Source organism: Macadamia integrifolia, chromosome 2 (assembly GCF_013358625.1).
Source record: "Macadamia integrifolia cultivar HAES 741 chromosome 2, SCU_Mint_v3, whole genome shotgun sequence".
Classification (NCBI taxonomy): Eukaryota; Viridiplantae; Streptophyta; class Magnoliopsida; order Proteales; family Proteaceae; genus Macadamia; species Macadamia integrifolia.
Window position 1 is genome coordinate 2,322,811 of NC_056558.1, and position 25,336 is coordinate 2,348,146.

General features: G+C 38.5%; 1 protein-coding gene across 2 annotated transcripts; it reads right to left on the minus strand.

Moving 5' to 3' along the window:
- Window positions 1-806: 806 nt before the first annotated feature.
- On the minus strand, window positions 807-25,336 carry LOC122071917 (serine/threonine-protein kinase STY46-like). Of its 2 annotated transcripts, none has more exons than XM_042636394.1 (16): window positions 24,712-25,336; window positions 24,192-24,306; window positions 20,977-21,077; window positions 20,660-20,779; window positions 19,454-19,526; window positions 18,915-19,025; window positions 14,353-14,403; window positions 11,543-11,682; window positions 11,357-11,464; window positions 10,599-10,672; window positions 7,204-7,379; window positions 3,119-3,214; window positions 2,502-2,582; window positions 2,325-2,375; window positions 1,144-1,284; window positions 807-1,056 (listed from the first exon to the last, which is right to left on the minus strand). In XM_042636394.1, exons 1-16 carry the CDS (start codon window positions 24,891-24,893, stop codon window positions 892-894), a joined length of 1,785 nt encoding a protein of 594 aa, XP_042492328.1. In that variant the 5' UTR covers window positions 24,894-25,336; the 3' UTR covers window positions 807-891. The 2 variants fall into 2 exon arrangements, with proteins under 2 accessions (XP_042492328.1, XP_042492329.1); XM_042636395.1 differs by having other exon boundaries at window positions 914-1,066; window positions 24,712-25,334.

A 25,336-nucleotide genomic window follows, 5' to 3' on the forward strand; every position in this document is an offset into this window, starting at 1 on the left:
GTCTCCAACTGTTTGAAATGACTGTTAAGTTAGCCAACTTTTTTCAATAATCCCTAAAATACCACTAATCAGTTAAAACCCCAATATACCCTTGATGAACTAAAACCCTCTTTCCCTTTCCCTTTCAATCAAAACACCTGCAACTCCTCTCTTTTTGCATCTCCTTCAAATATCCTTAAGAAACCTATGCATGATGAACACCTTACCTACATAGGTTTCCCCTATTGCACCACAAATGAGGGATTTAACTGAAACCAGTCAATCCAGATTGGAATTGGGGATCACTGATTCTGTCCGCTTCAAGACAGGGTATGGTGGACCGAAATTAGATACAACCGATCCAATCCGTATCAGCCGTTTCCTAGTCATCTTTCTATTTTCAGCTGTATCAGACCGATTCTTAGCCCATTCTTGATTACAAGGCCAATCCCATTCTGGATCAGATTCATACCGATCCAGAATTAGATTGAAATTTGCTCTGACTGGTTTGATCCCCAATTCCGATTTTTAAAACCTTAATATGGTGCATCACATCGGTGTATCCCTCGATACTTATTGGTATGCCAAAACCCAATATTGATATGGTGACAATTGCATTTTCAGTTGCACTTTCCATTAAGAGGCTTGAAAAGTTATTGAACCTTCAAATCCTACGGACCAATACAGAAGTGAAAGCAGGAACAGTGAGCAAAAAAAAAAAATTTAGGGCAAGAACAGTGAAACTACTGCATTTTGGGCTTGTCGGGCTACCGCACTTTGTGTTTAGTGGGGTGGGGGAAAAAAAATAACTACACAACACGGCAACATTACAGACCTGACCAAGATATTGCTATTTAACACTAGAATTGGATACAATCATCTTACAAGCCTTCATGGATTTCCCTCCTCCCACTAACCTCCTCTATAACATTCTGATGACCCTTTGACGATTGTGGAAAACGAAATATGTAAAGGAAAAAAAAACAAAAGAAAGAATGAATTGTGAAAAATGTTCCTCACTCGAAAATCCTGGAGATGCCGCTTGAGGAGTCGCAAACCCACATGTTCACATACTGTCTGAAGTTGCCTGCAAGATGTTCAAGAGCTAGTAAATTAACATAAATAAGAACGACTGATTTAGGGGTAGTAGGGAAGGCATTCTACCTGAACCTCTTGGAGCAGTTCTTCAAGTTCAACTGTAATAGCTGAGAAAGAAGGCCGATTGCTAGGGACTGCCTCCCAACATCTCTTCATCAACTCCAACAGTCTAGGGTGTGTTTTATCAGGAAGTTCTGGTCGGAGCCCCTATCAAAATAGCAGCAAAGAGAACATAAAATATATAGATAAGGATGACGGGAGGCAGCAAAGAGTCAATATTTGTCAATATATAGCAGCAAAGAGTCAATATTTGTCAAGGAAAAGGAATTTGATAGTTCTTGAGGTAAAAATCAGTAGCAAAGAGGGATATATATAAGATTTACGGCCATGGAATTGGGGTGGTATCAACAAGGTGGAGGGGGTCCTAGAGTATTCTGTTGCTGACACAAGTCCTAATGAAGGAAAACTTTTATGAGCCTAAAGGACAGCAACAATTGGCGGATCCAAAAATACACATCTATAGAATGATCAGAAGCTGAAATGACGATGTTGAAAAGGATGGCAATGAAGAATAGGAAGGCTTAAACTAGAAATGAATTGTATCCATGGAAACATAGCAAAAGCCTGAAAGGTGACAGCCTGACAGAATTGGACTGAGATGGTTTGGACAAGTGCAAGAAAGACCAATGACTGTACCAAGAAGAGACTTCTATGCAATTGAAAGGGCAACAAGAAAAGGAGTTGTCCTAGGATGATCATTGGGGGAATGAGAATTTCTTCTTGTCAAAAGAAGCACATGGTAGACAAGATATGATAAAGTTCAGTATTGAAGTTTTTTCAAAGAATTTTATTCAGTCCTAGCTATCAAAGTATACTTGTTGGGAAAATAGAACAGCCAAAGATGATATGGGTTGAGAGCTGCACCAGTTGGTACAACTTGGTTTCCCAGCCATGGTGGTCTTCAGATGTAACAAATGATATGTGCCAAGATATAGGAGTTGCCTAAAAGGATTTATGCAGCCATTGCCAAGTAGCAGGTTTAGGGTTTATATTTATTCATATTAAATTGTAAAATAATTTAATTTTGCACAAAAAAAAATTGCTTTTCCAAATTGACAGTGAAAAGGCCTACTGTAGAGAGTTTGTATAACTAAATTTGATTTTCTTTTTGTTGGGGGTGGGGGTGGGGGTGGTGGTGGTGGTGGTTGGGGTTTGCAATAAAAACTCGATGTGATAAGACTGCAAACCTGTCTCACTCCTAAGGCAGCCTGAAGAGGTGTCAAGGTATCATATGGGACCTGCAATGCCAAGTCAATGATCAAAGAAATAATTCCACAGAGAAACATTGTCCGATAGATGAATGTAATCAAGAAATCTCATGTATCACCAAACTCTTGTGGGAGCAGCCACAATTCAGGATGTACCTTGCCTGTTCTAAGTTCCCATAGTACTATGGCAAAACTGAACACATCAGCCTTCTGATCATACGGTTGATGATTTATAACCTTCAGAGACACCAAAATAATAATTAAATAAATATATTTCAAGTGATAAGGAACTCAAAGGCAGAAACAAGTCAAACAACCCATTAGGGTTTTGGAATTCTAAAAAAAAAAATAATACATAGAAAAGACAAGTAAAATGCATGTGATGAAATAGGAAAACTAGTGCAGAGTGTACTAAATATGCACAAGGATCAGTAGGAGTTCATCATGGTTAACACAACAGACCAAACAGATAAAAATAGAGGAAACAAACATCTATAAGGTTGGATTTGTCGCATAGCAAGCATCAATTTATTGATATTCGAGTAGTCAAGAATATGACTACCAGTTCAGCAACAATCAGTGTTTAGATCATTACATATAGACCAGAACATTAGAGTCCACAAGTGACACTGCACCACTCAAAGGAAGCTGTTGGAATCAGTTCAGTTACCCCAGAACCGTCACCATGGATTTCTGAACACGTACATTGCCCTAACAATCTATGAGACTAAGCTCAGGCAATAAAAAGGATTGTAAAAGTAATAGGCTTAAACCTCAGGAGCCATCCATCTGTATGTTCCAGTCTCTGCTGTCATTACTCCCTCTTGGTTTTGGAACCGAGCTACTCCAAAATCTGCCACTTTTACAACCTTGAGGAGGAAAATAATATAAAAATTATTAGAATGAGTATACCTTCTGCCAGTTAAACGTTAAGAGATTACTGAAACTAACACTGATTTCAAGCAAAGCCAACAAGTCATCCTAGAAGTCCAATTTAACATCCACCATTAGGCTAGAAAAATTTGAGCTTTTAAGTTGTCAGAAGCATTAATGACAAACCACAACTCAAGATTATGCAAGTACAACAAAGACAAGAAAAAAAAAAAAGAAGGATCTAAACCAGCTGAATGCAACCTGAAACTAAATAATTTAAGCTTCTATCTGCAAAAAAAGTATCCTACCGATTGCAACGAGTAATTGAAAATGCAACCATCTGTTCCAAAAAAATTATAACCCTCTTTTTTTTCCCCTATTTTTGGTTGGTGGGGGAGGGGGTTGCTAAGGCTCTAACCATCATTTTGTTTACCCACCAACTTGGTTTCCATCCATGATGGTCTAAATGTCATATACTCATATCAACAATCATGATGCTTCCAGAGTTCCAGTGCCACTGGAGCATATGTGCTACTGTTCATCAAGGAATACATTGGCTTGTTCTACAAGTGAGTCGGATTAATGCAGGACATAAGAGGAAAAAAGTCCGGAGGTGATGCCAATACTTCAAAACTCTTCGTGAACATTCAGCATACATTCAGCAGAACTACACAAACCATCTAGCAATTCCTAGCCACTGGGTTCCGCAACCGAGACCAGGGTAGACTGAAAATGACAGTAACAAGTGGTGAGAAAAGTTCGAATCGATTTGATCCGACAACAAACATGCTCTAAAAGAGCAGCATGGCGAGACAAGATCCATTTTTCCAATTTCATTTAATTGGGAGACGGCTTAGTTGAATTTAGTTGGGTCCCCTAACCACTTATGCCCTTTAATTTAGTAAGTGAGAAATTGGACCCGTCTTTTCCAGTGGCAGCAAAGGGAAATTCAACAATAAAAAAGTATAAGAAGGCCATACAATTCAAGAAAGCTAAATCACTCAGCAAAAGATAAACTAAGGCCGTCTAGATGTCAGCCTGCCATCCCAACCACCCAAAAAACCTCCCTCCTACTATAGAAACCTAGGCTCAAGCAGCAAAAGAATAATGGACACCTACCTCTAGACCACTGGTTCCAACTCCCCAAAGCTAGCCCCTGACCACACACACGCACACAAAAAATTAGGGGTTGGAGGGGGGGGGGGGAACTCAGGAAAAAACCAGATAAATAGAAGACCATACAATGTGCCACCATTTAACTTAACTTGCCCAGCACAACCTGCACTCGAAACTTCTCAACCTCCAAGAGCATCCCTTGCCACTCTCACCTCATAGCCATGGAGAAAACTACAGAAAAAAAAAAAAAAAAAAAAGACATTATTACAGGGTGTTGACTCCCCTCCACCCTCTGGCTTTACACTGGCATCTCACTGCAGAGCTTCTGTTGCCAGCACCTCTTGATGAAGTTGCAGATGAACAAACTGTTGGCATATAGTCATGAAATTGGGGCAGACCATCAATGATGCATGCTTTGTTTCAGGTCAAACAATCTTGGGGGTTTTCTCAGTTTGATAGTAAACCCCATGTTCCACAGGAGTGAGGACTTTGATGCCATAGTCTTGCCCACCTTGTATGTCTGTTTAACACTTCGACAATGGACATGGTTGCTCAAGGGCAACCTTTCACAGTATGATTGAATTTATCTCTCAAAAAATTAGTGCCATTTCAATCCACAAAGGTAGTTTCACAGGTACATCATATGCATTATATTAGGAGAACATCTCACCCACTACAGTAACTCTTCTATGACATAAATTTCATTCTCTTGCCTCTCAGCTAAGACAAGATCATGCAGAATCCAAAATCCTCTGGTAACATTCTAGCCAAGTGAAAGATCTGACTTCTTGGAAACAGACTAATGTAGAACTAAGATTGGCAAGGCCAACCTAATCCCGAACTGCAGAATATTTATCAAAGAATAATCAATAACCAAGGTAGAACAGCAATACAAAACAAATCAGAACTAAGGAATAAAACAGATCTGTAAATCAGAGTTTTGAATCCAGAAACTGAAGTTTATAAGATCAGGATATAAGCCAGATGAAAGGACTAAATCAGATACAGGAATTGGGTCATAACAGACCATAAATCCTGAACAAACACCCATAGAAACAGAAGAAAACAGATTAACTATAACGGTTCTGGTTCCAGGTCTGTAAAGTCACTACAGGACAAAAATCAAGAGATTTTCAATATCTCAAAATTGGCTGGTCAGAAACAGCCCAAACCGGGGTCAAGTCTCAATTTGGTAGGGAGGAAGGTTCAACAAGAATTTCAGCTAAATCCTATGGCTGGAAGTGCTTCAGGGAGCAGGGACCAATTAGGAAACTAATAGAAATTCTGGGAGAACCGTGAATCTGTGTACCTGGTTTGAACAAAGAGCAACAATGGATCCTTAGACAGCTTGGAGAAGAAGATAAAATAAGAGAGAGGACCTCTCGAGCTTCCTACTGCAGAGAGTCAACTGATCAAACACCAGTTCCATCAGCCTTGATCAAACGCAAGACAAATCTCCACGGAGAAAGCAGCAGCAGCTACAGCAATTGTTTTCTTCAAATCGTTGGCTTCTAATGAGCCTTGCATTATGTTTATAGTGATAATGGGAAGGGAATTACATCCTAACAGCAGGATCCAAAAAAGGAAACCAAATATACTCCTAGTATAATAGTTTCAACTAAAAAAGGAAACTAATAACTAATGACTTGACTCAACTAATAACTTGACTCCTAAGAAAACAAAGATAACATAAATTGAACCAACAGGGTTCACTAATGAACCAAATCAAATACTAATCCCGTATGCAACCATAATACCCTTAGTTTAGACCCATAAAAGTGACCCATTACACTCCAAACCACATGGATCGAAGGCCAAGACATACAACCCTAGAATTATTCCTAATAAAACAAGCCTAGTTTGGTGAAGAATCTGCATCACAGAGTTGTCAAGTTTCAGTAATGCTCACGATTACACAAACAATCCCTCTGAGCAGATCTTCTCCATTAATCTTGCTGACCAGAAATTCTTCAAGACTCAGCATCCAGTGAAACATCATCCTAAATGTCCCCATATTTTGCATCCAAGGCTTGAGCTTTGTGCTGCTCCTTTCATTGCAACCATGATGCTTTGAATGACTCCAAATCATTGCAGTGGGCCCCTAAAGTACTCAACTGATTTGTCGTTGGCAGGCATCAATTAGAACTTCTAGGTTTGGCTTACAATCAATTTGTGCAATTTGGAACCAACCCATATGTGCTCTATGGCACCAATACCAACTAACGTGCTCTTTCTCTTCCACGATGTCACCTCCATTATTCATATGAATAACAAAGAATATTTTGATCTTTTTATGTCCTATTTGTTGTTTGTCCTGTACTTCTTTCCAATTTTTGTGAATATCTTTTATGCTGAAGTGGAGAGCTTGTTAGATTCTTGACCTAGCAGTTTTTAGGTGGACTCATTCTGTAGTAGATCCGGACCCTGTATGCATGATATTTACCTTTCCACGAGGTAAATATTTGCCTACTAGGCAAGAGGATAGCAAGTTACAAATTCTGTCTCGGTAGTCATCATCACAAATCCAATAAGGGGCTCTTTCCACAAAACTTCAGTCTTAGCCTTCATTTTTGAGAGGAGAATAAATAGATTATTGATATTTGCAAAAAAGTAACTGCTGACATCATATAACTATGGTATTGAAAAATATATCCTAAGATGAAAACTATCTCATATGGTAAAGAAAAAATATCTCATGATAACTCGAAGAAAAAAAAAAACTTAATTTCAAAATTCCAATTTCATTTTGGTCCAACTCAATTCTAAGACAAATAATTTCTATTCTTTTCTTTTAGATATAAACTAAAATACAAGGACATACATAAAGTTTGTCCATGCTGTAATTCAATCAGACATGAATGCTATATACCTTGTCCATGTCCATGAGTAGATTGGCTGTCTTCAGATCCCGATGAATTATGTTGTTTTGGTGCAAATACTCCATTCCTTTGCAAACATCAATGGCAAACCTCAGCAACAACGGGAGTTCCAAGACATTCTGATGCTTATGCAAAAAATCATAGAGACTCCCCCCAGGCATATATTCTGCAAGCAGGAAATCAAATCATTACATCAACTTTGAGAAAGAGCAATGTCCACTAAAATCCAAGGCCTGATTGATTATCTCCTGAAAGAAAGGTATAGAATTTCAATTTCAGATACCTGACAGCTAGGAGTAAAAGTAAACAACATTTCTTATAAGAAGACGCTTAATGATGCACAAAAAATGGAAGTCAACCCCAGAAGGATAGACATCTAAATGTACATTTTGGACATCCTACTTTACATTCCCATATAGGCGACTACTACTACTACTAAGAGAGGGGTGAGGGAGGAATAAGAGGGGATGCACCACCCCCCCACCCCCCCCCCTTTTTTCTTTCTTTGCACACAGTGAAGACTGGAGAGTTGAACCCATGACCTCCTGGGATGCCTGCACTCAATTAGCAGAGTACTAACCAACTGCAGTAGCAGTTGTCTTCAACTGATGATGTTCAACCATAAGAAATAAGTCACATGAGAACAACTTTGCTGACCAATGGGACCATGGCTCCTGAATGCCCATTAGAAACTGTCTGTGAAATAACTACAAATTGGTCTAAAAACTACCCAAATGATTTTAAAATAATAAAAGAAACAATTGATTAAGCAGGTCAAGAGAATGGGGAATAAATAAATTGAAACAGATTGCACCAGACATGCACCAAAGATTCTTAGGCATGGAAATCTAAGACCATGCCATAAGCATAGTTGTCACGGCGTCGCCAAGGCGGCGCCAAGGCGTCCCGGCGTTTTGGAGAGGGAAAATCGGTGGACCAATTAGTGTCACCTTCATTAATCGACCGCCAAGGGTCGTATGGCGTCGCCAAATCGTCCCCGGCGACGATTTATGACGTTGTACACATAAATCGATCGCCATTTTTTTTTTTTTTTGAAGTTATTATTGTTAATTACTAAATTGATTCTGTTTCTAACAATGTTATTGGAAAATAGGAAAAATAAAAAATGACACATGGGCGATTTGACCGCCATGGCAACACCATAATGGGTGATTCATCGCCAAATCGATTAGCCACCCCTCCACCGCCTTGGATCGATTTGACGCCATGACAACTATGGCCATAAGGACTCCCTTGAGGCAGAGATTGCCCTGAAGCCATTCTAAACATCTAGAACATTTTTTTTTTTTTTTTTGGGTATCACAGAACACTGGCATCATCATGTCACAGCACAAAAATGAGGTCATAATTCACAAGACTAGAAATTACAATTTCTACCACAGCATGCTAGGAAAATAACATTTGGAAGATTTTGTTTTCACAAGAATTTCAACAACTTTGTTGCTTGCAGTGTCTAATCCAGTGCAGTTTCTACTGCTCCACCGCAGACTTCCAATTCATTATTGCCTGAATTTCACAATACATAAACTATATGTCCTCCCAACAGATCAAGTTAAGTAGTTAAGCTGGAAAAAAAAATAAAAAGTAAAATCCGTTGGAATTTTTTATTTCTGAACTAAACAACTACAAGTTGAAACAAAAGGGGAAAAAATTATAAACTATTTTCAATAGAAGAGTGGAATTTGGCTTACATATCCATGGAAAGTGAAAGAAGTACAAGAAAATTTTCCAGGCTCAACTGACTAAAGAAGTATCAGATCCAATGGGACAGAAAAGAACCGTCCAGATAATGATACAGACTAGGAGGAAGGAACTGAGAAAGAGGATGCACCCCACTCTCTATTAGGGGTTTTAGAAGGAAAAAGAGACAGAGGGATGAGAAGTGAAGCATAAGACCAAAGACGTGTTTTAAGCACTAAGGTAGAATCCACAAAACTTGAACTAGAAGTTGTAATGTAGGACTGGATTTGACAACCAAACCAGACCCAGAACTGCAGGAACTTTTAAAACAAAGAACAACAAAAAAATCCACCAAAATAAACCAACAGCAGTATACTAACAAATCTGGACAACAGGTTCTGAAACCTAGCAGTCGATCCCAGTAGTTTCAGGAAAACATCAACAGCAGAATATTAAATGGCATATGATTGACTCAGATTACTATTTAGAAGGTTCAGTCCATTAAAAGACAAAAATCCGAAGATTTCTGATATCTCATCAATGGCTGAGCAGAATCAGCCAAGAGTAGGATCGATCCTCACTGGTATAGGGAGGAACCTTCGACCAAAAAACTGCCCCAATTGGATAACTAGAACAGGTCCTTCCCGCAGGGTCGGATACTCGGTTTTGCAGATTTTTCTGGGCAGCAGAATGATAGATTACATACCTGGTTTTGCAAATTTAATAAGCCTTGAAAAAGATATAAAAATTAAGAGAATAACACTTGAAGTAGACCTCCTGGACTTCACGCCGCAAGGAGTCACTTGGATCGCACACCAAGTCCTTCCTCGATCAAACACAAGGACACAGCCATGGAACAACCCAGTGGCAGCCGCATGAGAACTTATTTAATTTTTAAAATCGTGGGCTTCTATTCTGCCCTCCTCTTTATTTATAATCATGATGGGGGGTTTACAAAAGATAGTAACTCAGAAATTACTAAAACTGATTACATATAGTTACTAAAACTAAATTTATAAAAAGGAAACTAGATATGAACTGAAATTAGAAACTACATAAAACATGAATTAGAAACTAAATATAACTAATATTAGAAACTAATATAGAAACTAATATTCCCCATCACTAGCCCAAATTGTGGGCTATCTAAAGGAGCCCTTGGGCCACCCAATCAGCCACTAGGGTCAACCCTCCTATTCCTCCTTGAGTAGACCTTCAAATCTGCATCAAGTTGCAACCCCTTACTTCAAATCCTCAGCTCTAACAACAATTTTCACCATTTATTTTGTGATTAAAATAGACAGAATCAGGTTATTCAAACACATAAAATTGGATTTTCCAATGCCAACGTCCCAAAAACTTATGTAAACCCCATCTTCACCCGCTAACTTTCAATTAGCAACTGAAACTACCACCCAACAAAGAGAATAATAATAAAAATAAAAATCATGCTGATTTCTTAATCAAGATCATGAAGTCATTAATTTCAAGTTATGTTGATTGGATTCAAATTTTTGTATGGACAGAATGACATGAAATTTACTAGATAAATGATACAAAACAATTAAATGTACAACAACTGACCAGAAAAAAAAAAAATAAAAGTAGTAGGGATAATGAACTGAATATTATATTCAAAGCAGACTCAAGGGAAGGTTATTCATGCCAGCAGGAAAATCTCTACCTGTTACTATGCAGAAATTTGGCGGTTTTGTGCATGCACCGATAAAACGAACAACATTCCTATGTTGAACCTCCCTGCAATATAAGGCCAAGAAAGAGTTAATGTTGAACAGCATGAGAATTGGTATAAACAGACAATGATACGAACCCCTGTATCTATACTCCCTAAATGCGAAGAGTACTCATGGAAGGGCTCTTTATTATTTATTTCATAGGTTTCAAGGTTTTACCTCTTTAATGTGACATGTGGAAAAAAAAAATTTGGATCAGTTAAGTGCCGAAAAATCTTCAAGAGAACATGACCTTTTCTATTTATTAGACCCTGAATTCTCACCCCCAAAAAAATTCAAATAACATACACTACATATATATTTTCATTTTGTTGATATTTTCATGTGGTTAGGCAAACATCAATAGTTACCTTGACACATCCAATCCCTCGCACAGAACTAAGTAATGCTTTCCAGTCTGGTTTTCAGATTTTTAATCATTTTGTGAAAATGTAATAAAAAGCAATATTTTGAAACTAGTGTAAGACATTTGCCATCGTGTTTAGCAAACTAAATAAGTCAATGGAGGCATCAGCTCAGCATACAGCCTAAATTTCATAGTACAAACTACAAAAAGATAAGAAAAAGAAAGTAATGTTGAATTGCAATGCATACAAAATAGTTAGTAGAACCTAAATTGTTCCCTGAAAATTAAAGAGTCATCAAATGTGATTAATTAATTAGCAAAACAACAGAAAGAATAATTCACCTTAGAATTGTTACTTCTTGTATGAATTCTACCACCAAAGATCCATAAAGATGCTCAGATCTAAGACTTTTAACAGCAACATCCTGACCTAGGTAAACGGCACGGTACCTTGACAAATATAACACCCAAAAATTAATAGAAATTCACATAACATAATATGAGATTGCAGATAAAGGTCCCACTCACAAATCTCCACAAGATCCAGATGCAATTTTTTCTCCCATCTTCAACAATCTTCTATCAATCTCCCAACCACCAGATTCAGGTTGGGTTACTGGTGCCTTCTCTATGACTGAATGTGAAGGGGAAGAACCAGACAGTGATCCCTACATTTTCAGAAGGCATTACGGATTACAACTCTCGACACTCAATTGATAATTACTACAACTTAGTACCAAAGATATCATGATAAAATTGTAAAATAGCTACTGCATCAATTAAACCTCAGAAAGACGGCGGTTAAGCTTTTCCAGAAAGTGCTACATCAAATTTTAAGAACAAAGAAGAAAAGTTCTACAGTTGCATTCAGAAAGAGTAGCAGGTCGATAAAGACAGATAGCTTTGATTACTGCCAGCTGATTCTTCTTGATGAGCTACATAATGAAATTTTGAGAGCAAAGAAAGCAAAAACAATTCTTCAATTGTATTTACAAACAGTTAGGTAGAATAAAATCAACAATCTTGATTACTGAAGTGATTCCTCCTGACAACCTAATTTCCCTTTTCTTCCCCACCCTTGTTCATTCAGTTAAAGGCTGCTCAAAATAAGTCTTTTCTGCCATAAATAGAAAATAAAAGAAGAATGAAAATAAATTTATGGATGATCAAAAAGCTACAAAAACATAAAAGATGAAATCAATCCAAGGACACTAGTAAATATCCATCCCAAAAGCTCAAACTATTGGGTGGAGGTACTCGTAGGTATAAGAGGGGACGGAAGGCCTTAAGATAACCAATGTGGGACTATTCTCCTAAAACTCTCCCTCACGTGTAGGCAAACGAAACTGCATACTCATGCACTGATGAACGTAGGCAGGTCTAGAGATACCTGCAGCAAGACTGGAGAAAATCCACTCTAATACCATGTATATATCCATCCCAAAATCTCGAGCTGTTGGGTGGAGGGACTAATAGGTATAAGAGAGGACAGAAGGCCTCAAGGGTAACCAATGTGGGACTATTCTCCCAACAACTCCAATGGCTCAGTCATCACTTGTACACCAGTTTTGTTATGGAACCTGCTAAAGAATTAGCAACAAACCCAAGAAGTGAACATTGAACCCTTCTGTGCAATTTGTAACATGATTGAAACGCAAAGCCTGATATTATTCAGTTGTCCCTTAGCAACAGAAGAAAAGACACTTGGTCTTCGATCATGGAAACCAACTCTTGGCTCCAAGACAGACCATGATAAGTTGTTTAACCGAATTGACAACCTGTCCTTTTCCCTAATTTACCACTTATTTTGCTGGTTTATTTGGATGGTAAGAAAGAATTTTTTCTTCAATGGAACCAGACAAAGCATTCAGTTTTGCCTCAGCCTGCAAACTCTCAATGGAGCCTATTGAAGCCTGGAGGGCACTGCGATCAGAAAACAGATGCAGGATATTAAAACATGAATATGGATAAACACAATGATCCTGAAAACCCCTACATACTGACACATTTTTTTTTCCCATGCTAAAAGATAAGGTACAGTCAAAGATGAAAAAGCGAGAGAAGTGTAGGAACACTAGTTACAATGGTGGTTGCATATCATCATATGCACACAAAACAACCGATCACTGCAGTTAACTTGTCTAACTAAATCAGCACATTGTAAATTGTAACTAGTGCTAATACAACATGTTAACTAGTGAACAAAAATACAATATTTTTTTTTTTTTTAATTTCACTATATTAGATAACTATATTTTATCTACTATTATAGCTATTTTCAATCAACTACGACCAACAAATACCTTTACACTAGAGTTGAGAGACATGCCACCAGTCCTTGGACTTTAGCCAGGGGATGCTTGGATATTTTTGCACTTCATTAGATGGATTTGATCCCCATTAACTTCCTTTTTTCACGTAAATACCTATATCAACTTCCTTTAATATATTCTATTAGAGGATGCCATGGTCAGCAAATGGGTTGGCTGATAAGTTAGCCAAACAACGGTAATTGAACCTAGATTCCATTTTGTGCTTCAAAATTCACAGTAGAAGCATTTTCTACATTTTTTTTAAGATAGGTATTGCTCAATTGATAAGTAGTCTGGTGTCTTTCATTCCTGTTTGGTAGAGTTGGATCTTGCCCTTACCCTTGTATTGTACTATATATTCTTTTTGCAATAATCTCATTCATTCATTTAAAAAAATAAAAATAAAACTAAATAAGGTAGCTTCTTGTTGTGACCAAAGTGGTCAACTTAGAAGTTGCACCTTCTTTTGATTGCCCTTGTTTTATTCCCAAAAGTTATTTTCAGTGAAGGGTAAAAAAGGAATTTTAACCATTATGTCACTACCAAGAGCTGCCATTGTCTTACACACTTTTTGAGTAGACATTTGAAATGATAGGATTTTACCTTTGTCGGAAAAAAAAAAAAAAAGTACTATAATAAAAGCTCAAACAAGGTTACTACTTTTTTTTCACCAAGCTATTTCCCTTTAAAGAATAAGTTAATAACATCAGCTTCAAAAGCAAAAATGAAAAGATCATTCAATTTTTCATACGTCCAAGCTGCATCATCATCGTATTTGAAGTTACCAGAAGGAGAAAGGGCAGAAATGCTCATAAACTATTGAAGTTTACAACATTAAATAATCATGTTAACTATGTTTCCTCACTACTGGGAACCTACTCAGATCAAATATATGATGCAAAAAGAAAGCTGCATTCTGACAAGGATGAGATCCTGTATAATAACAGAAAGGAAGAGCATATAATATTGGGGTTTTTTTTTTTTTGGGGGGGGGGGGGGGTGAAGATATATTGAGAAACAAACTACCTCGCTTCTTGCAATTGCTTTCTCCACTGCCTCGTGCAAACCATCTGTGTCCTGACCACATCATTTCAAAGTCAGCAACATTTGGGCTTGGCAGAGATCCCTGTCATAAAGGAAATAGAATCACAATGCTCCTTAATCTTGTTAAGGTCACTGTCCCCACAGGATAATGGACAAGTTATTTTTTATTGGGAATATGTGATCAATGAATTATCAGGCCCATATACATGGAAAAAACAGCCATACAAGACAAATAATTTTTTCAGATGTCAAATTTGTTGAAGAGATTGCAGGACATAGAGAAGTAGTTGCACACAATAAATCATGTCAGTATCTGTTGTGCAAATACACAAGCGAGCCTCACCTATCAAGGACCATATATACATGTAGATGTAAGTAGCTAAGAACAACAGATATTTTGACCAAAAAAACATCAATCAGACTTTCATTTCAGAGCCATGAACAGTTAGGAGGTAATGATTCTAATCTTCCCATGCCATCCAAGCTGCTGCTCAGAAGAAATAAATAAACTTCTGAACAACTCTGCGGATGATCAAACTCACCAGTGGTGAGACTTATCACAGCATATCAAAAGTTCCTTCTTTTTTTTGGGTTGGGGGGGGGGGGAAGGATTCAAATTATTTTGAATAGTCATATCCATCTTAGTATTGACAGGACATCTAAAATCTCATTAGTCATTATAACCAACAAGTCGGTTAAATCATCCAGATTTCTTTGGAAAAAAAGGATTCAAATTATTCTGAATAGTCATACTCACTTTGTGCTCTTTCCTTTGGAAAGGAGGGGACTCATCCAGATTCCTTCACCCCATTAGTTGGTCTTCTACTTGCTTCCTAAGAAAGAAGTTGATTTAAGTTTGCATCGGATCCGAGACATCAATTCTATGGGTATCCTCAAGCTCCCCAGGAAAATTGTCTCCAATCATATTAGCATCTGGGTTTCTTGGATTCACTCCTCCATGCTTAGGAGAGACTCTCTCTGGACTGGCACCTATCCTCCTGATGCTTCATGGGCATGGGACAAGATCCTTAAAATCCGCCCAATTTCCCTCCAGGCCATTGTCACCTTAATTGATGATGGATCCTCTCCTTCCCTTTGGCTTGATAATTGGCACCCCTCTAGTGTCCTCTTTTCAATTGTTGGGGCCAAAGTTGTTTACTCTTCCGGTCTCTCCAAATATGCCTTTGTTGCTTCCATCATCTCTTATGGCTCTTCGCTCTTGCCCTCCCTCCTTCGCCTTCCGACATCTGGTCTTCTCTCCCCCCAATTCCCCTCAGCCATCAGGGTAGAGAGGCCAGAATCCTCTGGTCCCCCACCAACTCGGGCTCCTTCAATTCCTCCTCTACTTGGGATTTGGTCCGGTCTCATCATCCTCTCACTCCATGGCATAAGGTTATTTGGTTCAAAGGTCATATCCCTTGTCACAGCTTTACCGCCTGGAGAGCCCTCTCCAACTGCCTCCCTACCCAATCCTTCCTCATTTCCAAGCGCATTCAAGTCCCGCCATCTTGCTGCCTCTGCTGGAACCAGATTGAGGATTCCATCCATCTCTTCTTCAGCTGTCCCTTCTCCTCCATTTAGAAAAAAGTCCTCTCCTACTGCTGGCCCCATTTTCGCTGCATCCTTCGATTCCTTCCCCTCTCGAGAGAGTGGTTATGGGTTGACAAGACCTTTACAAGTAATACTATTTGTGACACCGCTGGAAAGCTAAGCTTTTTGTGTTACCCTCACTCACATTTGGATGGAACGCAATTTTCGAAGATGGACCTCCAACTCCAGATCTTTGGACATGGTTTCGAAATCCATCTTTTTTTATGTTAGTTCGAAGCTTTCTATGCTCCCCCACTGTTGTGTAAGGGACTCCCCGAGGAATAGGATCACTGTTGTTGCCTGGGGTTTGCCCTCCTCCATTTTGCACCTTCTACCCCACCCCTCCCTAGGTTGCTTTTGCTTTTTTGTTTCAGCTTACTTTTGTTTTCCTTCTCCCCCTTGGGGGTTGTATATTCTTTCCCTTTTCCTCTTCGTAATATAACTTGTATTCATCCAACAGAAAAAAAGAAAAAGTGAGAGTTGTATAGGAAGCACAGGATATACAAACATAAAACCAGGACACTTATGCAAGGACCAAGAACGCATTAATGATCTCAGAAACACAAACAAAATAAGGATCAGGTTCCTGCCAGGCAGCCTACTCACAAGAGACAAACCACCCACCATAGCTTGAGGACATGTCAGACAAAGGGAGGAGGTAACCTAAAGACTGTTGCAAACTGAAGACCACCTTCTTCATGAGTGATGAGAAATAAATACTTCATTTCAGATGATCATTGATAAGGTTCCAATCAAGGGAAAAAATAGAAAAGGATAACAATTACCATGAATAAACGACTCACATCAATGTCACAGAAGTTATACAAATGTCAACTGGGAACAGCTGAACATCCTCTTTAGAAAGTTTGAGAAAGAGAAACCTTGAAGGAACTGAAGGCAGTCCAGTGTCTTTTTAGAAGAAACCTGGCAAGACGGAGGTTATGAAGTGCATGGTGCTGTCTGGATCAGAATATGACAATCCCAAGGTTGGAGAATCTGAAAGGGTGGGCCAGGTGCATTTTTTTACAGCCAAAGCATACACAACAATCATATAGTTCAAGGGCTAGAAGGCAGCTGACACGTCCCCCTCATTTGGCATTAATCGTATCAACCAGTGGGTGGAACTGTTGGTACTGATTGTAGACAACAAGAAAGTGCCAACTCCAGATCATTAACAATGATGGGTTATAGAGTTAGAAATAGATTATTTCTGTGGAGAACAGAATAAATAATCCATAAGGAATAGGACACAAGGCTGTTCAATGATAAGACCCAAGATCTGCCTTACATCCTTGTCACTGGATAGTGCATGTGTCCAAAAGAAGCTGCTGACCTGCTAGGCAAACTTTTGGATCTGATTGGAGGACCCAATTGATGCAGGATACAAAATGCCACAATCCTTAGAAATTGGATTCAAAATATTTCCAAGTTATATACATACATTATTATGGTTTTTCCTACCCTGGCACAGTCACTCAATATTTACAAGAGAATGCAGCAGGTAGCTTATATTTTGTCCAAAGAATAATCAAAGAATTGCCCTTTTTACATGATTGTCGTGATTAATTTTGTTTTGGTTATCACTTTATGAGTGGGAGATCTCTTTATTCATATCGAGGGTCAAGGGTCAGCCCGACCCACATGTAAATTAAATCAAGTTTCCTAAACATGACTAGCATAGAATAGGCATGTAAATTTGTGAAATCCCCCATAATTGAACTATTCCACAGTGCAAGCCAGACAAACCTAGTTACCAGCAATTCATTGTGTGGCTCCCATGAATGGGTTTGAACCACTTCACATGAATTAATACCAAACTCTGGGAAAATGCACAGAAATCAATGGATTTACTCATTCATGCAGTGTTCTCAGTAGCCAGTCCTCAGGTTCCCTTCACACCCCCTTGGCAGCTAATCCGAAAACATATAAGTTTCACCAATCATGCTTTATGTATTCCACTTTCATGGAAAAACTACAGGGGTTCACGAGATCCTATGGAGATGATGCAATTTTTAGATGAAACAAGATAACCACCAATGTTGGTTTTATAAGATTAAGATCCATTGAGATGCCATCATGAATGATAATATTTAGGGCCAATGGACCTACTTCATTTGTCTCATAAGTCAACAGAGATTCCTTGGCCAATGCAATCTTGATCATCCAATCAATAACTTCAGTGCATGATAAAAATTATCTTTTTTCTTGGCTTTATAGGTTAATAAGGGAAAACAACCAATATCTCTGAAAAGTTGGCAAACCCTTCCTAGACCAACCTCACCTTTAACAGATCCCATCTCGATCTCTTTAGTTACATAGTTAGGATAGAGAAATTTGGTCATTCTCAAGCTAGGTAGGCCATGTTGATGTAACAGCCAGGATCCTTGATGCATGGAATAGTATGTTTTATCAATTTGCAGTGGAAATGCAAACTTTCCCATTTAGTATCTCTCACATGTGCATAACATGAACTCTGATTTAAGTGATCAAAGTAGTTGCACACTTCCTCCTAGTTTGGCAACCTTCATAAATTGTATTGAAATATTTTATTTCATTGTGATTAAAGTACTTCAATGTTTCCCATTACAGGTTGGTAATTCTGAATATAACATTTCTTTGAAGTTGGCTGGCATCCGAGCCTCTCTAACTTAGCTAAGGCACACAAATACCACATTGCTTCCAATAGAAGTTGAATTAAGCCAGCAACTGACATGGGTTTCGAAAGTTTTGGGGAACTATGGCATGACCCCCCCCCCCCAATCCCCACAAACACCACTCACACATATGAGAGAGACAGAGAGAGAAGTATGAAAATAAAAGACACTATAACAAAAAGAAATCTACTAAGGTCAAAAACAATAGAATTGTTTTGTAAAAAACTTAAAAGCTAGTCATATATTGGAAAGAAATCAGACACAGAAAGAAGTGAATCGTTTGAACCAGGAGGAAAGTACCTCAACAGGCCATCCATCAACTACAAACACATCCAATGAGTAGCCATCAGTTGTCGAAAACACATGTGCTTCACGGATGTTCAGCCCTATGTCAGAAAGCAAAGCAGAGAGCTAGGAGACACGCCACAAGGTTAGAAGCTTCATATAGCCATGCGGTAAGCATTAAAACAAAAGGGAAGAGAAGTTACTCTAGATTATAAAAATAACAACAATTAGTTAATGCGACATTTACAAGGTGTCAGGGGGACTCAGTATATCAACATTTAATGACCATAAAAATAAGGCTCAGAAAAACATTCAAAAATAGCTACTTGATGATGATGATGATGATGATGATGATGTCAAACATATTAAGAGAGTCCACAAGCTTTCATCAAGAAAGGAGTTTTTTTAATATGAAGGAAATTGTGAAAGAAAGAAAGTGGGAGGCAGTAATCTATAAACAGAATATATTAGATGAAATGACTAAATCAGGGAGCTTGTCTTCAACAGAATGCTTTATACAAACAAGAAAAGAACCAGGGTGATATCCAAACTACCTGGCTGAGAAGTTTGGGCTTGTCAATGGTAGAAAAAATGATTTTGTATAGTGAAACTTGGAAAAGTTCCTGCCTGCAACATCATATTGACACACAGCAAATGTTATTCCCTCCACATAGGAAAATGAAAGTACCATAAAAATGTAATTTTAAGAAACCGAAGCATTGTATTTGAATTTTGGAAAGCCAAAACATGTAATCATACTTGCCTAGATATATCAGTAGCAACATAACAGCATGGACTCCACAACAACAAAATACAACTCTACTATTGCAGCATTTAGAAAGATCTAAACTTTCCACTTTTTCACTGTTTCCTGCATTTACGGTAGGAAAATGGGCAGGCTCAAGCTGGGCCCTCTTGGTCAATTTATATACAGGGCCTCAACTCTAAGCCTCAACTCTAAGCCCACACCCAGCCATGACATAAGGCCAAGGATGTAATCTCTGGCTGGGCCTTGGCTGATCTTCATTGAAAATCTCAAAGGTGAAGCGTGGCAGCTGCCTTCGTGTTCTTTCATCTGCAAAGTGGAAGTTTAGTTTGTGCTAAAAAATTTGCAGACAGGTTGGCCACCACCCTTATTTGTGGTATATTTCAGCCAAAAATAATTACACAGACTGACACAATCAACAAGTCAATTTTGGTCAAGACCTGGGCAGCTGATGATACTAGGAGAAAAGGTTAAATACATGGTATAATTCTATACGATTTAAGTTAGCTTTCAAAATTTGACAGACCACAAGGTCTCCTATCTATCCAATGGTAGCTAGGCCATGAATCTGACAAGTAGTCAATCCACGGGGAGCTCTCTTTATCAAATGGTTGTATTGACCAAATCAGCCCCCACGTGTTAGAAACAGAGAACCCAGAGATCAGTAGATTATTCTCTAGCAGTGTTATATCTGTCTTCGATGTGCTATTAGTGCAGATTCATGGCTGATGACAGCTCACCCAGTTCAGTCTTCTACACCAGTCCAGGTTGGGAATGCTAACTTGCTACAAGCAATCCCCTTCTCCATCACCAAAGACATTTGTACCCATTTTAGGCTAACTTAAGGAAACAAAGAGGGGATAGGACAAAGATTTTGGATATCATAAATATTTTTATCGTCTGACCGACTAGAACAAACACCAATAGTTTAAAAAATGAAGAACAAGAGCAAGAAAAAAGAAGTTTACCAACATAAGCTAGCCCTAAACGGTACCTTCCAGAAAAAGCCTCTGTAAGATATCTTCTCTCCATGTCCTCAGCATTCTTTCTAACATCCAAATTTAAGTCCCCAAGCCTTGAGCAAGGTTCAAAATCAACCTCACAGTCCCCATTTCTACTTATATCAATAGTCCAAAGTCAGAATTAAAGAAAAGAAATTTAATTAATAACAGTACGAGTAAAGATATAAAGACCAAATCTCTTTACAACTCAATGTGGCATGCTCCCTTAGATGGAAGGACCATGAGAGAAAAAATTACCAAAACAAATAAAAAGATATCATAAAATTAAGGTACTGCAACAATGGCATACCTCTTCTGTGATGACACGACTCCATCATGTTCAACTCCTTCAATATAACTCCATGAACGCTGTTGTAAATCATCATTTCCATCCTTGCTAGTTTGCATAGTCTTCCAAGCATAACATAAAGACAATACAATGAGTATCTGAATAGCTATCTTAAGAAAAAGTGTATGAGAAAAAGAACGAAATTCTGCATCTTTGCAGAGAAATGTACTGTAATCAGATCATTTACCATTCTCATGGCCATTTTAACAGTTAATATGTCAACTTTCAACATAGAATAAAATTACAATGACTCACGAGAAAGGATAAGAAAGATGAAACACTTTTTTTTTGGGAAGGGTGGGGGGTGGGAGAGGAGATAAATTATAGTAAAAGGTTGAAAGATCTCTATAATTTTTTTTTTTTTTTTTATTAGATCTTTTCTTTTTTTCCTGGAAAAAACCACAATTTGACTAATTGAAAGAAACAAACCAAGGCCAAGTGACCCCCACTACAACAATAAAACTAAGAGAAGATATATCTGGAGCCGGGAATTTAAGAACCCAGATCAAACAGAGGCAAAATACCCAGGTTTTCCAGAAGGTCAGCAGTGAATTGTCTTGGCGAAAGACCAATTTGTCAGTGGGCTCCCAAATTTTGGGCCATATAATGCCAGACGGTCTGTTGTGATCTTGAAGAAGAGTGAGAGTGCACTCAGAATTCCCTTCAAGGTGCTACCACTGGATCCCATGATGAGGTGCTCTTGCTGAAAGTGCTTCAGCCATTTGTGCAACTTGTCTATACTCCTGCCCATGCTAACAGTATCCCTGCATGTGACAGCATGTTTCAAATCTAACAATTTTTATGCAAAGTGGCAACTTTCTGGGCTGGAGAGATGGAGATTCAAGGTAATTGCTATTTAAATGGACTAGGTGGTAGCCCAAGAGTTTTTTTTTTTCCTTTTATTTTAACCAATCTTGGAATAGGTTATGAATTTCTCAAACCACAGACATAAGAACCTTAGCTGATCCCAGGATGCGCCCAAAGGTAACATGTGAATTATAATAAAACAAGGACCTTTTCATTGTTCATGGACTGTCATAGATTGGTATTTCCATTGTCATTATCGATTATATAGATTCAACACTGTTACCGCCAAGTCCAAGGCAGAATCGACAAATGTAAAATATAGTAGATGTCTAACCACAGCAAAGGAATTGAAAGAGGCCAAATCATAAGAAGCTAGCACGAATTTACATATATGACCATAACGTATTTCTGAAATATCTGCAGAAAGCAATAGAGAAAAACCAGAACATAGAGGGTCATCATGGATCATTGATAACCACACAAAACCAAAGTAAAGAAAATTTCCTTTTGAGCCACCAGTAAAAAATTATTGTCAGTTAGGGGCTAAGCTTAAAATACTAAAAGGCTAAAAAAGTGGTGAGTCCACTACATAGATCAAAAAGGTTTATACAATGGCTGAAAGGTTCTCCAAGGTTTCTAATTTCTACTAAAACCAAACATAAGTAGGAATCAAATATCAATTGGTGTGTTTCTTTTTCCCTTGTCATTGTGGGCGTGAGAGAAATTATCAGTACATTCATAATTTGAGGATTACTAGAGGTGCTCATGTAAGTAGCATAGTCTGCATTCAGCAGGCAATGAGGTCATCAAAGCTCGTTCCACGTTTTAACCGAAATGATTCCTCTCTTAATTCTCTTTTTTTCCATACATTCATGCTGATCTTTCCACATAAGACAATCATAGGTTGCTAAATTAGCCCCGCATAAATTTATTCTTGATGATGAATATGATAGGGATCTATCCACAATCCATGTGATGTGGCTCATTTTAGTTGCAAAAGGAATCTCTGGTACTGATGCAGCAACTGTTCAACAGAATGACTGCTGTGGTGCACATCCAACTTAGCCCATAGCAAAACTCTGGCAGTTCTCAAAAGTTGGGAATATAATCCTCCAGTGTAGAGCTCATTCTTTGAAGTATTAAGGTGAAATGACAAGCTCGATATGTTCAACGTCACAATCATCCACAGGAGTAATGATGTACCCAAGTGGTTTTCTGCAACGGTATCATTGACTTTTTCACCCTCTTTTCAGCTTCCATTGTAGTAATAGACCCCTGTGGAATTCAAAGCTGCTCTACTGTGGAATGCAAAAGGGAAACCTAGTGGGATACCAAGGTGGGCGTTGATGGGATTCCTTCTCCACAGTTTAGGTGAGAGGCCTAAACATATCTTTCTCTTTCCCTATCTTCTTTTCAAGTATCAAAAGTTTGTTCTCTAGTTTCAGAATCACTGAAATGATCTGAAATTTTAGAATCGTGTTCCCCTCTTTTAATTGATCCTTTGACCAAGGTTTGAGTCATGTCTAAATTGCAGATCTTACGTTATTGGTTACTCTAAACTTGGTTTCTTAAATCTCCTGCGATTCGGGATTACATGAGGTTTTCTAACCCTAATCCTTAAGGTGATTAGAATCCACAGTTTAGGTGAGAGGCCTAAACATATCTTTCTCTTTCCCTGTCTTCTTCTTCAACTATCAAAGGTTTGTTCTCTAATTTCAGAATCACTATGATCTAACCATCAGATTAATCTGAAATTTTAGAATCTTGTTCCCTCTTTTAATTGGTCATTGGACCAAGGTCTGAGTCATATCTGAGTTGTAGATTTTCCTTTACTGGGTTTCCTCTTAATCTGGGTTCCTAACTGTCCCTGCGATTCGGGATTTACATGAGGTTTCCTAACCCTAATCCCTTAAGTGATTAGAATACGCCATCAAGGACCAACAGATTAGATATTATAGCAAGAAAAACCACTATTTGAAAGTTCAACCGAAGCTGGCGTTTAGAAACTGCAAATTTATCAGTATCCGATAATGAAAAGCAGCCACTAATACGGTTGCATCACATTCTTCGACAGATTAAACAATGAAATATGTCCTACTCCAAGAACACACCAAAGATCTTATGTTTTTTCTCAAACACTGACTTTTTGCATCAACTACTTGCACATACTCTGCAACGCTGAAGTTGCCTTCATCAGTTCAAGCCCAAGGAAAATTCCTCCAAGCACAAACCTCCCACCCTTCCCGGCTCCCCCCACCCACCCCTTCCAGAAAAAAAACCCCCTAGGCTGAGGAGATCAAAAGATAAGGTCTCCACAAAATATTCGAATCAGGATAAGATGCATAAGAATTCTAAACAAGAAGTAATACCTCCAGGTAACGAACGTTGAACACTGGTCTCTTATCTGGATCCTTTGCTAGAGCAAGAAGCTTTTGATGCACCAATACTTCTTCCACTCTATCCATGTCGACATCTAGTATATATCTGAAACAAAGAAGTTTATCACGCTACACTATTCGAGGTCCACCTCCTAAGCAATATAATAAAAGCAGGGACAGAAACGAAGCGCCCATATTTATAACTAAAACAGAAAAATCCATCTCTGAGCCTACCAATTCGATAAAGGGAAAGTCGAAGCTACAATTCTACCATTCTTTCTTCAAAGTGAGAATCATTCACATTCTATCGACAACCATTTCCAAATTGAAATCCATGAACAAATACAAGTAACGAGGAGTTCTAATCTTGGCCATTAGATATATCTAATTAAAAAATGGTCAACCTCAACTGCTGAATTCACAGAGGCCACCTAGAGTCAAAAGATCCGACAAGAACAAACTGAACTCCAAGAGGAAAAGTAGATTAGATAGAATGAGACTATGAGAGTACCTAGCAGGCAAGCGATTGAAGTGAGCATCCAACTGCTCCCGAAACTCTGGATTAGACACGGCTTCCTCATTTCCACTCTCTATCAACCGGTTATAAACATCGTTCCTTATATCATTACCACAGAAACCCCCGTAACTCCTCGGCGGCGAGGAACTCTCGCCAACACCTTCAAACAACTCCATATCTGTTTTCTTCGATAGCAATCTACCACCCTCTCATCACTAAAACCAGAATCACATCACAAGTCGCAACCAAAAATTTGCTGAACAAGAAAACCAAGAAAGACGAAAACAAGAAAGCAGGAGACTTGAAGAGGAAGAGAAGGAGAAATGATGAACAAACTCCGGAGTCCGGTCAGCGACACAAGAATCATAGACGGTTGGGAAGAATCGGTACGAACTCAAGGATAAGCTAGAGATTTTATTGACAGCCAAGGGTATCCGTCTTCCAGAACTGTAGCAAACAAGGTTCGTCACGAATTAAAGAAGAAAATACTGAGATGAAATAAAGAATGTTTAAGAATGTCAGCTTTGCGTGTGTTGCGGTCCTTGAGCTTTGAGGACTTGAGAGGTCTAGAGAGAGAGAGAGAGAGAGAGAGAGAGAGAGGGAGCTGCGACCTGCTAGA

Excerpts from the sequence above, each read along its gene's own strand:
- LOC122071917 (XM_042636394.1), bottom strand. The coding sequence starts at position 24,893 with ATGGAGTTGTTTGAAGGTGTTGGCGAGAGTTCCTCGCCGCCGAGGAGT. Across the intron at positions 2,376-2,501 it reads GGGAACTTAGAACAGGCAAG|GTCCCATATGATACCTTGAC; the intron begins GTACATCCTGAA and ends TTGGCATTGCAG. Across the intron at positions 1,057-1,143 it reads AACTGCTCCAAGAGGTTCAG|ACAGTATGTGAACATGTGGG; the intron begins GTAGAATGCCTT and ends AGGCAACTTCAG.